This window comes from Oncorhynchus masou, chromosome 28 (genome assembly GCF_036934945.1).
Source record: "Oncorhynchus masou masou isolate Uvic2021 chromosome 28, UVic_Omas_1.1, whole genome shotgun sequence".
In the NCBI taxonomy this organism is placed as follows: domain Eukaryota; kingdom Metazoa; phylum Chordata; class Actinopteri; order Salmoniformes; family Salmonidae; genus Oncorhynchus; species Oncorhynchus masou.
In genome coordinates, this window is record NC_088239.1 from 54474668 (window position 1) to 54488827 (window position 14160).

General features: G+C 46.4%; 1 protein-coding gene across 1 annotated transcript in view; it reads left to right on the plus strand.

Annotated features, from left to right (window-relative positions):
• LOC135517918 (leucine-rich repeat transmembrane neuronal protein 4-like) overlaps positions 1 to 13949 on the plus strand; it is a 39463-nt gene extending 25514 nt beyond the window's left edge. The window contains exon 2 of the mRNA XM_064942626.1: positions 12523 to 13949. Within this exon, the coding sequence (XP_064798698.1) occupies positions 12523 to 13883 (1361 nt within the window). The 3' untranslated portion in view covers positions 13884 to 13949. The remainder of the gene's footprint in view (positions 1 to 12522) is intronic.
• The last annotated feature ends 211 nt before the right edge of the window (positions 13950 to 14160 follow it).

Consider the following 14160-nt stretch of genomic DNA (forward strand, 5'->3'; position numbering starts at 1 on the left):
ACATCCACCACTATGCTTGAAAATATGGAGAGTGGTACTCATTTATGTGTTGTATTGGATGTCATGTGTTGGATTGGATTTGCCCCAAACATAACATTTTGTGTCCAGGACAAGTGAATTGCTTTGCCTCATTTTTTTCAGTATTACTTTAATGCCTTGTTGCTAACAAGATGCATGTTTTGGAATATTTGTATTCTGTACAGTATTGTAGAGTAACTAGAATGTTGTTGATCCATCCTTATTTTTCTCCTGTTACAGCCAATAAACTCTGTAACTGTTTTAATGTCCCTTCTCTCCGGCATATGAGCTAGGAAGGACGTCTGTATCTTTGTCGTGACTGGGTGTGTTGACACACCATCCAAAGTGTAGTAATAACTTTACTAACTTCCATGTCTGCCCCCCCCCCCCATCTACCAATCGGTGCCCTTCTTTGCGAGGCATTGGTCTTTGTGGTACAGTATGTGTGGGGTACATTGATCAGGTAATCATTTAAAAAGAACTTCTGAAGCTAATTTTTACTCCTGAACCTATTTTAGCATGCCATAACAAAGGAGTTGAATACTTATTGACTCAAGACATTTAATCTTTTCATTTTTTATTAACTTGTGAGGTGGCGGATGGTCTCCTGAGGGATCTCCTCTCAGATCTGGACTAAAGCATCCACCAACTCCTGGACAGTCTGTAGTGCAACGTGGCGTTGGTGGATGGAGCAAGACATGATGTCCCAGATGTGCTCAATTGGATTCAGGTCTGGGGAAGGGGCAGGCCAGTCCATAGCATCAATGCCTTCCTCTTGCAGGAACTGCTGACACACTCCAGCCACATGAGGTCTAGAATTGTCTTGCATTAGGAGGAACCCAGGGCCAACCGCGCCAGCATATGGTCTCACAAGGGGTCTGAGGATCTCATCTCGGTACCTATTGGCAGTCAGGCTACCTCTGGTTAGCACATGGAGGGCTGTGCGCCCCCCCCAAAGAAATGCCACCCCACACCATGACTGACCCACCACCAAACCGGTCATGCTGGAAGATGTTGCAGGCAGCAGAACGTTCTCCACGGCGTCTCCAGACTGTCACGTCTGTCACGTGCTCAGTGTGAACCTGCTTTCATCTGTGAAGAGCACAGGGCGCCAGTGGCGAATTTGCCAATCTTGGTGTTCTCTGGCAAATGCAAAACGTCCTGCACAGTGTTGGGCTGTAAGCACAACCCCCACCTGTGGACGTCGGGCCCTCATACCACCCTCATGGAGTCTGTTTCTGACCGTTTGATCAGACACATGCACATTTGTGGCCTGCTGGAGGTCATTTTGCAGGGCTCTGGCAGTGCTCCTCCTGCTCCTCCTTATACAAAGGCGGAGGTAGCGGTCCTGCTACTGGGTTGTTGCCCTCCTACGGCCTCCTCCACGTCTCCTGATGTACTGGCCTGTCTCCTGGTAGCACCTCCATGCTCTGGACACTACGCTGACAGACACAGCAAACCTTCTTGCCACATCTCGCATTGATGTGCCATCCTGGATGAGCTGCACTTCCTGAGCCACTTGTGTGGGTTGTAGACTCCGTCTCATGCTACCACTAGAGTGAAAGCACCGCCAGCATTCAAAAGTGACCAAAAACATCAGCCAGGAAGCATAGGAACTGAGAAGTGGTCTGTGGTCCCCACCTGCAGAACCACTCCTTTATTGGGGGTGACTTGCTAAATGCCTATAATTTCCACCTGTTGTCTATTCCATTTGCACAACAGCATGTGAAATTTATTGTCAATCAGTGTTGCTTCCTCAGTGGACAGTTTGATTTCACAGAAGTGTGATTGACTTGGAGTTATATTGTGTTGTTTATGTGTTCCCTTTATTTTTTTGAGCAGTGTATACACTGTATATATACTGTATATTTTTACACTTTTTTGGACTAGTGTGTCCTGAAAGAACATGCAAGTGGCCCGCACAACGATTTCAATGGCAGAGTAAAAAAAAAAGGAGTAAAAGGAGTAAAAAGAAAGCGTTTCTTCATGTCCAGTGTGTGTCCAGTGCTGTTATTAAAAAGACACTAAAGCCAATGTAAGACAATAGTGTGGGCAATGGGCACTCAAACCACCAAGGTCAGAACATTAGGAAATACTGAGGGGGCACAGAATGTAAATGCAATTCAAGGCCCAGACAAGTACAACATTTACATACCATTATGAATTCATGAAAACCATACGTCTTTTCATGAGTGAGCTGTAGCATCACCATATACAGTGCCTTCAGAAAGTATTCAGACCCCTTGACTTTTTCCAAATGTTGTTACATTGCAGCCTTATTCTAAAATGGATTAAAGAAATAAATCCTCAGCAATCTACACACAATAATTCATAATGACAAAGCGAAAACAAGCTTGTAGAAATGTTTGCAAATGTATTAAAAATTTAAAACTGAAATACTTTATTTAGGTATATATACTGTATTCAGACCCTGTATAGGTATTCAGACCCTTTGCTATGTGATTCCAAATCAAGGTCAGGTACATTCTGTTTCCATTGATCATCCTTGAGATGTTTCTACAACTTGATTGGAATCCACCTGTGGTAAACCCAATTTATTGGACATGATTTGGAAAGCCACACACCTGTTTATATAAGCTCCCACAGCTTACAGTGCATGTCAGAGCAAAAACCAAGCTATGATATTGAATAAATTCTCCGTAGAGCTCCGAGACAGGATTGTGTCGAAGCACAGATCTGGGGAAGGATACCAAAAACATTTCTGCAGCATTGAAGGTCCCCAAGAACACAGTGGACCATCATTCTTAAATGGAAGAAGATTATTTCTCTCACCAAGACTCTTTCTAGAGCCGGCCGCCCGGCCAAACAGAGCAATCTGGAAAGGAAGGATGACCAAGAACCCGATGGTCACTCTGACAGAGCTCCGGAGTTCCTCTGTGGAGAACCTTTCAGAAGGACAACCATCTCTGCAGCTCTCCACCAATTAGGCCTTTATGGTAGTGTCCAGATTGAAGCCACTCCTCAGTAAAAGGCACATGTAGCCCGCTTGGAGTTTGCCAAAAGGCACCTAAAGACTCTCAGACCATGAGAAACAAGATTATTTTTTCTGATGAAACCAAGACTGAACTCTGATGAAACCAAGATTGAAGCGTCACGTCTGGAGGAAACCTTGCACCATCCCTACGGTGAAGCATGGTAGTGGCAACATCATGTTGTGGGCGTGTTCTTCAGTGGCAGGGACTGGGAGACTAGTCGAGGGAAAGATTAACAGAGCAAAGTACAGAGAGATCCTTGATGAACAACTGCTCCAGAGCAAATCAATTCAAATTTTATTTGTCACATACACATGGTTAGCAGATGTTAATGCGAGTGTAGCGAAATGCTTGAAGCACTCCGCCCCAGTCTGGGGTCCTAAGGTTCCCCTTCCAACAGGACAACGACCCTAAGCACAGAGCCAAGACAATGCAGGAGTGGCTTCGGAAATGGATTCTCAATGTCCTTGAGTGGCCCAGCCAGAGCCCAGACTTGAACTCGGATCAAACATCTCTTGAGAGACCTGAAAATAGCTATGCAGCGACACTCCCCATCCAACCTGACAGCGCTTGAGTGGATCTGCAGAGAAGAATGGGAGAAACTCCCAAAATACAGGCGTGCCAAGCTTGGAGTGTCATAACCAAGAAGTCTCAACTTTTATTGCTGCCAAAGATGCTGCAACAAAGTACAGAGTACTTATGACAATGTGATACTTCTGTTTTATTATTTTATAAATTAGCAAACAATTCAAAAATCCTGTCTTTGCTTTGTCATTATGGGTTATTGTGTGTATATTGGTGAGGTGAAAAAAGGCTTTAACCCGGGGGTACTCTTTCCGCGAGCCCTTAATTTGCAGCTTGCAGTGATTTTCCTGTTTTACATTCATAATACATAACAATGATACAATTTCAATTCAATGTGTTTAAGGCAGGCCTGAATCACTTCATTGAATATATCTATTGTTCTCTGGATGGTAGATAGATGGCAGTATAGCGCAGCTGTTTTAACAGAAAGGCTGAACTAGAACGTATGCTGAAATAGAACACAACTGCTCAGCTACAGCGACCGACACATCAGTTTGCTTCTAGCTAATTTTGCAGTCTGATCGACATGGATCGATCTATTGTAAAAAATAAACATAAATCTATTGACAATGAACATGAGGTGGAAAAGCTGGAGAACGTGACAGCTATGAACGAACAACCACCGGAGAACCAGGAAAATTAGGAAGATGGCGGCGGGGAAATGCAGCTAGCTAACGTAGCTAACATGGCTCCGGTGGCAAAGAGAAGGATTTGGTCAATTCAAGAAAAACACAGAACGTTCCAAGAGAAATGGACATACCAGTATTTTTTGTACTGCATGATGGGAGTTGCTCAATTTGCCAGAAAGCAGTCAATTGTTTTAAATGAGCAAATTTAGAGTGACATTTCCAGTCACATCATGCCCACTTTGACAAAACATATCTGCCACAAAGCAAACACAGAAACCGCAAAAATAGCACAACTCAAAGGACAGCTCAAAGAACAACAACAGATGATGGACAGATCTAGTACTGTTGCAGAGAAAACAACAGGGGCAACATATGAGATTGCTTGGATACTCCGAGAAACAAGAAGGCCTTCACAGATGTGGAGATTGTCAAATAATATTTTTTGGCTGAAAGTGGCCGATGTGCTGATTTCACAAACTAAGGGACTGCAACTCTGACTCGACCATAACAAGACACATAGAAGACATCGGCGAGGACATCGGTAAGCAACTGATTACTGACATATCCGTGGTGCCGTATTTTAGAATTGCGTTTGACAAAAGCACTGATGTAAGTGACATTGCCCATTTATGTGTTTGGGTCCGCTTCCCTCAAAAATGTTTACTGACCATGTTACATTTTTTGCTGATAATAATATTGACTGGTCAAATCTGGCATCTGTGTGCACTGACGGCACCCCAAACATGCGAAGTAAGGAGAAGGGATTCATAGGTCTGGTGAGAAAGAGAGAGGATTTCCCCAAATTTGTTACATTTCATTGTACAGTATCATTCATCAGGTAGCACTTGTGGCTAAACTCAAAGAATGTGATGCAGCAAGTCATGCACGTGGTGAACATTTTATTATTGCGAGGGCACTGAGTTGCTGGAAGAATAGCAGACGGAATATGGCGACTTGATATTTCACAACGGGGTGAGTTGGCTGTTTTGTGGCAGTTTGGAGAGATTTCTCTTTCTCCTCCCTCAAATTCATGGATGTGTTGAAAGCAAAGGGAGAGAGGAGCCAGAGCTGGATGATCCATAGTGGATATTAATTCTGGCTTTTTAACTGACATCACATGCTACCTGAACATGGTGAATCTCCAGCTCCAAGGAAAGATACAACTGGGCAAAATGCTGCGTGTGGTCACAGCATTTCAAAATTAAATCACCATACTGTTCATATTTCCCAAAACTCAGGGCAGTCACCACATCCAACCCAGCATACTGCAACATTTTTAGCTGTGATGCACTTGTGTGTGTTGGAAGAGTTGAAGTAGTTTGAGTCAAGATTCAAGGATATCATGGAATACAAGGAGTTTTTCAACGTCAGTGAGAACCCCTTTCATGTTCTAGTGTCATCTTTGACCCCAGTCATCACAGCCCTCTGTCCTGACCGTGCTGGAATAAAGAGTGAGATAGTGGAGCTGCAGGCAAATGACACATTGTGAGGTGAACTAAGATCAGGTGAACCCATTTCTGGAGTCTTGTGTCAGACACAGAGTATCCACTTCTGAAGCAGTGCGTGCAAAAGGTGACAATTTTTGTCAACACTTATTCATGTGTGGTAATCCAAGATGGTGTAGCAATCAGACGTCTTGTCGTGTTGTGTCCCTTGTATATATCGTTTTTTAAACATGTTTTTCTTTGCATATCTTTTAAAACATTTTGCGAAACCTCAACATCTAAATACTCTCCTGCAACCCGCATCACCCAATGTGGCGTGGATCTGCTTTTTTTCTAAAGTATTTATATTTACTTCGGATCCGGAACCCCTCAACTGAAGATAGCCAGCTAACTACCAGCTATCAGTCAGCATACCATTGCTAGCAGTCTTCAGCTAACCTTTAGCTCGGAAAGCTCTCGCCAGTTCGAACAACGCGACTCTAACCAGAGCATAACGGACCTATTATTTTTTATTTTTTTATCCCCGGATTCCCACCGCAAACGGAACATTCTCATCTGGATCTTCACAACTAGCTAACTAGCTAACCGCAACCCCGGATGATTACTCCTGGCTAGCGTTTCCATCCACTTAGCTTGAAGCTAGCCAGGCCAGAGCTCCTGTGCTACCACCGAAGCATACTCCAATATCAGGACCCACGACTGGTCTATCGATGTCACCGCATGAAGAGGCATAAACAAACTCAACCCCTTGCTATCTGCTTGCTTGCTAATTCGGCCTGCTAACTGCTAGCTTGCTCAGCCCCTTTCTGCTAACTGCTAGCTTGTTTAGCCCTGGCCTACTAACTGTTAGCTTGTTAGCACAGGCCTGCTAACTGTCTGAGTCGCCGCGTCCCCAGCCAGCCCAACCACTCACTGGACCCATATTTACTTTCAATCTCTTTTCGATTTTTAATTTGATTATACCTCCCGGTAACCTGCCTCACCCAATGTGATACGGAATCTGCTGTTATTTTTAATTTTTAGAACACATTCAAGAACCTCCAGAAGCTAACTAGCTACAAGCTATTTAGCCATGGTTAGCCACTGCTAGCGGCTTTACCTTCTGCACAGCCAGCCAGTTTTTATTTACCTGGATAATACTCGCCAGTCCAGCTTCCCTGCCCCATCCACCGCTGCCCCCTGGACACTGATCACTTGGCTACATAGCTGATGCAAGCTGGACTGTCCATTAATCACGGTACTCCATTCTGCTTGTTTATGTTTTATCTGTCGGCCCCAGCCGCACTCAGGCTCTGTGTGTAGTTAATCCGACCCTCCTTGCCTAGTCAACGCCATTTCACCTGCTGTTGTTGTGCTAGCTGATTAGCTGTTGTTGTCTCACCTACTGTTTTAGCTAGCTCTCCCAATTCAACACCTGTGATTACTGTATGCCTCGCTGTATGTCTCTCTCAAATGTCAATATGCCTTGTATACTGTTGTTCTGGTTAGTTATCATTGTTTTAGTTTACAATGGAGCCCCTAGTTCCACTCTTCATACCCCTGATACCCCCTTTGTCCCACTTCCCACACATGCGGTGACCTCACTCATTACAACCAGCATGTCCAGAGATACAACCTCTCTCATCTTCAACCAGTGCCGGGGCTTACCTCCGCTGTACCCGCACCCCACCATACCGCTGTCTGCGCATTATGCCCTGAATATATTCTACCATGCCCAGAAATCTGCTCCTTTTATTCTTTGTCCCCAACGCTCTAGGCGACCAGTTTTGATAGCCTTTAGCCGCACACTCATACTACTCCTCCTCTGTTCCGCGGGTGATGTGGAGGTAAACCCAGGCCCTGCATGTCCCCAGGCACCCTCATTTGTTGACTTCTGTGATCAAAAAAGCCTTGGTTTCATGCATGTCAACATCAGAAGCCTCCTCCCTAAGTTTGTTTTACTCACTTCTTTAGCACACTCTGCTAACCCTGATGTCCTTGCCGTGTCTGAATCCTGGCTCAGGAAGGCCACCAAAAATTCTGAGATTTCCATACCCAACTATAACATCTTCTGCCAAGATAGAACTGCCAAAGGGGGAGGAGTTGCAGTCTACTGCAGAGATAGCCTGCAAAGTAATGTCATACTTTCCAGGTCCATACCCAAACAGTTTGAACTACTAATCTTAAAAATTACTCTCTCCAGAATAAGTCTCTCACTGTTGCCGCCTGCTACCGACCCCCCCTCAGCTCCCAGCTGTGCCCTGGACACCATTTGTGAATTGATCGCCCCCCATCTAGCTTCAGAGTAGGTTCTGTTAGGTGACCTAAACTGGGATATGCTTAACACCCCGGCAGTCCTACAATCTAAGCTAGATGCCCTCAATCTCACACAAATCATCAAGGAACCCACCAGATACAACCCTAAATCTGTAAACAAGGGCACCCTCATAGACGTCATCCTGACCAACTGGCCCTCCAAATACACCTCCGCCGTCTTCAACCAGGATCTCAGCGATCACTGCCTCATTGCCTGTATCCGCTACGGAGCCGCAGTGAAACGACCACCCCTCATAAATGTCAAACGCTCCCTAAAACACTTCTGTGAGCATGCCTTTCTAATCGACCTGGCCCGGGTATCCTGGAAGGACATTGACGTCATTCACTCCAGACCTGACTGCCCTCGACCAGCACAAAAACATCCTGTGGCGGACTGCAATAGCATCGAATAGTCCCCGCGATATGCAACTGTTCAGGGAAGTCAGGAACCAATACACGCAGTCAGTCAGGAAAGCGAAGGCCAGCTTCTTCAGGCAGAAACTTGCATCCTGTAGCTCCAACTCCAAAAAGTTCTGGGACACTGTGAAGTCCATGGAGAACAAGAGCACCCCCTCCCAGCTGCCCACTGCACTGAGGCTAGGTAACACGGTCACCACCGATAAATCCATGATTATCGAAAACTTCAACAAGCATTTCTCAACAGCTGGCCATGCCTTCCGCCTGGCTACTCCAACCTCGGCCAACAGCTCCGCCTCCCCCCCCCCCCGCAGCTACTCGCCCAAGCCTCTCCAGGTTCTCCTTTACCCAAATCCAGATAGCAGATGTTCTGAAAGAGCTGCAAAACCTGGACCCGTACAAATCAGCTGGGCTTGACAATCTGGACCCTCTATTTCTGAAACTATCCGCCGCCATTGTCGCAACCCCTATTACCAGCCTGTTCAACCTCTCTTTCATATCGTCTGAGATCCCCAAGGATTGGAAAGCTGCCGCAGTCATCCCCCTCTTCAAAGGGGGACTCCCTGGACCCAAACGGTTACAGACCTATATCCATCCTGCCCTGCCTATCTAAGGTCTTCGAAAGTCAAGTCAACAAACAGGTCACTGATCATCTCAAATCACACCGTACCTTCTCCGCTGTGCAATCTGGTTTCCGAGCCGGTCACGGGTGCACCTCAGCCACGCTCAAGGTACTAAACGATATCATAACGGCCATCGATAAAGGACAGTACTGTGCAGCCGTCTTCATCGACCTTGCCAAGGCTTTCGACTCGGTCAATCACCATATTCTTATCGGCAGACTCAGTAGCCTTGGTTTTTCTGATGACTGCCTTGCCTGGTTCACCAACTACTTTGCAGACAGAGTGCAGTGTGTCAAATCGGAGTGCATGCTGTCCGGTCCTCTGGCAGTCTCTGTGGGGGTGCCACAGGGTTCAATTCTCGAGCCGACTCTTTTCTCTGTATATATCAATGATGTTTCTCTTGCTGCAGGCGATTCCCTGATCCACCTCTACGCAGACGACACCATTCTATATTCTTCCGGCCCGTCCTTGGACACATCTAACCTCCAAACAAGCTTCAATGCCATACAACACTCCTTCCGTGGCCTCCAACTGCTCTTAAACGCTAGTAAAACCTAATGCATGCTGTTCAACCGTTCGCTGCCTGCACCCACACACCTGACTAGTATCACCACCCTGGATGGTTCCGACCTTGAATATGTGGACATCTATAAGTACCTAGGTGTCTGGTTAGACTGTAAACTCTCCTTCCAGACTCATATCAAACATCTCCAATCGAAAATCAAATCTTGAGTCGGCTTTCTATTCTGCAACAAAGCCTCCTTCACTCACGCCGCCAAACTTACCCTAGTAAAACTGACTATCCTACCGATCCTCGACTTCGGCGACATCATCTACAAAATAGCTTCCAACACTCTACTCAGCAAACTGGATGCAGTTTATCACAGTGACATCCGTTTTGTCACTAAAGCACCTTATACCACCCACCGCTGCGACTTGTATGCTCCAGTCGGCTGGCCCTCGCTACATATTCGTCGCCAGACCCACTGGTTCCAGGTCATCTACAAGTCAATGCTAGGTAAAGCTCCGCCTTATCTCAGTTCACTGGTCACGATGGCAACACCCACCCGTAGCACACGCTCCAGCAGGTGTATCTCACTGATCATCCCTAAAGCCAACACCTCATTTGGCCTCCTTTCGTTCCAGTTCTCTGCTGCCTGTGACTGGAACGAATTGCAAAATCGCTGAAGTTGGAGACTTTTATCCCCCTCACCAACTTCAAACATCTGCTATCTGAGCAGCTAACCGATCGCTGCAGCTGTACATAGTCTTATCGGTAAATAGCCCACCCAATTTTACCTACCTCATCCCCATACTGTTTTTATTTATTTACTTTTCTGCTCTTTTGCACACCAATATCTCTACCTGTACATGACCATCTGATAATTTATCACTCCAGTGTTAATCTGCAAAATTGTAATTATTTGCCTACCTCCTCATGCCTTTGCACACAATGTATATAGACCCTTTTTTTTCTACTGTGTTATTGACTTGTTTATTGTTTATTCCATGTGTAACTCTGTGTTGTCTGTTCACACTGCTATGCTTTATCTTGGCCAGGTCGCAGATGCAAATGAGAACTTGTTCTCAACTAGCCTACCTGGTTAAATAAAGGTGAAATAAAAAATAAATAAAAAAATGTGATGAAACGTTTTCAACAATGAATATTGTGAAACAAAAACCGAAACAGACTGACCAATGCACACCTGGATTGCCTCACAAGGATAGCACCAACAGACTATACATGTCGAATTAATTCAGTCAAGGAGCAGAAGGCACATTTTCGCTCATCGAACTACTGAGGTAACCCTTAATATGGGTCTTACACACATCGAATAGGCTACATAACGTGTGTGTGTATATATTTGTGATGTGCTGTACATCAAATAAATTGCATGTGCTCTGTTCCTCTGAATTTTCTCTCAATTGATAATGTCGGAAGAAAAAGTACAAATGAAACATCTGTGTGGCCCTCTGAATGATTATCTCAACCCAAAGTGCCCCCCTTACAAAATATAGTGAGTAACACTGCAGTAACCTTACAAAATGTGGAAAAAGTCAAGGGGTCTGAATACTTTGCAAAGTCACTGCAGGTTAGGGCATTCTGAATGAGAGATTGATAAAAGCCTGCACTTCTCAAACAGCAGCAAAGGTTGGTATTTAATCTCACTAAGGAAAAAAACACTTGTACATTTTGTGTGACCTACGACATCACGCACTGATTTTTATCTGCATCAAGTCAGCATGGTGGAAACACACCACTGGTGGGAAAATGTGCATATTTTCTTTATGCAGATTTTTGAATATTCACATGAAAAGCTGTCGCCAATTCGATGTAAACCAAACATCTGACTTTGATATGTGGTTGGCGCACATAGCTACCTTAATATGAATGCAACAACTGTGTCGCTCTGCATAAGAGTGTCTGCTAAATTACTTGGAACATACATTTACATTTCATATATACGCTTCAATGTTCAATTGTTTCATTGAGGGCGTGATATCTAGCATTCATCAGTGGCATGGTGTGCAAGTTATGTAATTTCAGTAAATAGGGAATTTCTTTCACATTTTTGTCCTCACGGATATCAAACAGGGAACACTGCCCTAGAGAATAGGTTGCTTTGATCAGGGGCCCCATGTCAATGTACTGTACGGAGCCTCTGATCACACACACACAGTCATCCATCCATAACCTAGAGACCTCCTCGGATTACATTGAAGTAACATTCCAGCTGAAGGTGCCACTTCATGGACACATCAGTTCTCGAGGGAATTCAATTTTGCTAACTGTCACGTCACACTGTCTGTCTTTATGCGCAAAGGGAAGACATCGCACAGCAGGCAGCAATGTGCCTCAATTAGAGCTACATCTACAGGTGTTCTTGTTTCCTAACAAATGGTTTAAAATGGGGACAAGACGTTATTATCTGCTGCACAAAGAGAACAAAGCAGAGAAGAATAGGATCAAAGCGTTGAATCACAGAGGGGGTGAGAGGAGTGTTATGTGTCAAGACAAGTAGGGTCTTGTCTCCTGACTAGTTTATCAGGACATAAGCCTGTAGTCTGTGTGCTGTCGACTGCAGCATTAGAAATGCAAAGAGCTGTAACACAAGACTATGAGCCTTGCACAGATTCACTGGGGTGAAAAGAGAGCACAATTACCCAATACAAACATTGTGTGTGCGCACTTAGACATTTTTGCAATGTCAATCAACAGAACTTGAAAGCGTAATATTCATAATGCACTAACTGTTGTACACCAATTTCATGTTGATTGCAACGAGAATATGAAAACATGATGTATAGGTGTTATATGTATTAATTTAAAATCAAATATTTTTCAGAATATCCTTTTACAATGTACGGAACAGCCTTGAATGTGGCAATGATGAACGTACTCTAATTGAACTATAAAATCATTAATATTTATAATTTTATGGGTATTTCTGTGGATTAGTAAGAATGCCTCTAACATGCCTGCTTCTTCTCTCCCTTTCTGTCTCTCTATCCGTAGGTTCTAAGCTGTGTGATGGACGACTGGCGCACCTCCCACTCCTCCTGCTCCTCGTCCTCCAGGCCCTGCTGCTGCTCTGCTCTGGTGAACGCACCTGCCCCCACAGCTGCCGTTGTGAGGGGAAAATCGTCCATTGCGAGTCAGCTGGCTTCTCAGATGTCCCTGAGAACATCTCAGTGGGCTGCCAAGGCCTCTCTCTCCGCTACAATGACCTGCACACACTGCTCCCCTACCAGTTTGCCCACCTCAACCAAATCCTCTGGCTCTACCTGGACCACAACCAGATCTCTGCTCTAGATAGCCGGGCTTTCCAGGGGGTCCGCAGGCTTAAAGAGCTGATCCTCAGCTCCAACAAGATCTCTCAGCTCCACAATGCCACCTTCCACGGGGTGCCCAACCTCCGCAGCCTGGACCTGTCCTACAACAAGCTACAGATGCTGCAGCCGGGGCAGTTCCACGGCCTGAGGAAGCTGCAGAACCTCCACCTCCGCTCCAACGGCCTCACCAACATCCCCATCCGGGCATTCCTGGAATGTCGCAGCCTGGAGTTTCTGGACCTGGGCTACAACCGTCTCCGGGCCCTCACCAGGACCACTTTCCTGGGGCTGCAGAGGCTCATGGAGCTGCACCTGGAGCACAACCAGTTCTCCCGGATCAACTTCTTTCTGTTTCCACGTCTTGCTAACCTGCGGGGGCTCTATCTGCAGTGGAACCGCATCCGAGCAGTCAACCAGGGCCTGCCCTGGAGCTGGCACACGCTGCAGAAACTGGACTTGTCTGGCAACGAGATCCAGACCCTGGACCCAGCCGTATTCCACTGCCTGCCCAACCTACAGATCCTCAATCTGGAGTCCAACAAACTGTCCAACGTGTCCCAGGAGGCAGTGTCTGCCTGGATATCCCTGACCTCCATCAGCCTGGCGGGTAACGTGTGGGAATGTGGGACAGGCATCTGCCCACTGGTGGCTTGGCTGAGAAACTTTCGAGGCACTAAAGACACCACCATGATATGCAGCAACCCAAAGCATCTCCAGGGAGAGAAGATCATGGAGGCTACGAGGAACAACGGAATTTGTGAGGAAACAGACTACTTCCAGACAGAAACTCCTTCCCCGACACCAGATTTCATTGAGACGACACCCGACCCAACCCCTGCTCCCACCAGCCCCCCTCCACCCCTGCCTCCACCTACCACCCTGGTCCCCCTACCCCCACCTCGGCCTCAGCCCCTTCCCCGCCCCACCTTCCCAAGCCGTGTAGGAATTGACCCCAGAGACTCCCCTCCCCAGGCTCCACCCTCCCTCCGCAGCCTGGTGGTGACTCAGCCCCAGAGCTGGAGCTCATGTCCTTCCACAAGGTAGTGGTGGGCAGTGTGGCACTCTTCTTCTCCATGTCGCTCATCCTGACCGTCATCTATGTGTCGTGGAGGCGCTACCCGAACGCTGCACGACTCCTGCAGCAGAGCTCCGTGGTGGGCCGCAAGCGACGGAAAAAGAGCCCCGAGCCAGAGCAGAACCTGAGCTCCCAGCTGCAGGAATATTACATGAGTTACAACCCGGCTGCCACCCCGGAGGGTTTGGAGGTGCTCGGCAACGGGACTGGGTCCTGCACCTGCATCTCTGGCTCCAGGGAATGCGA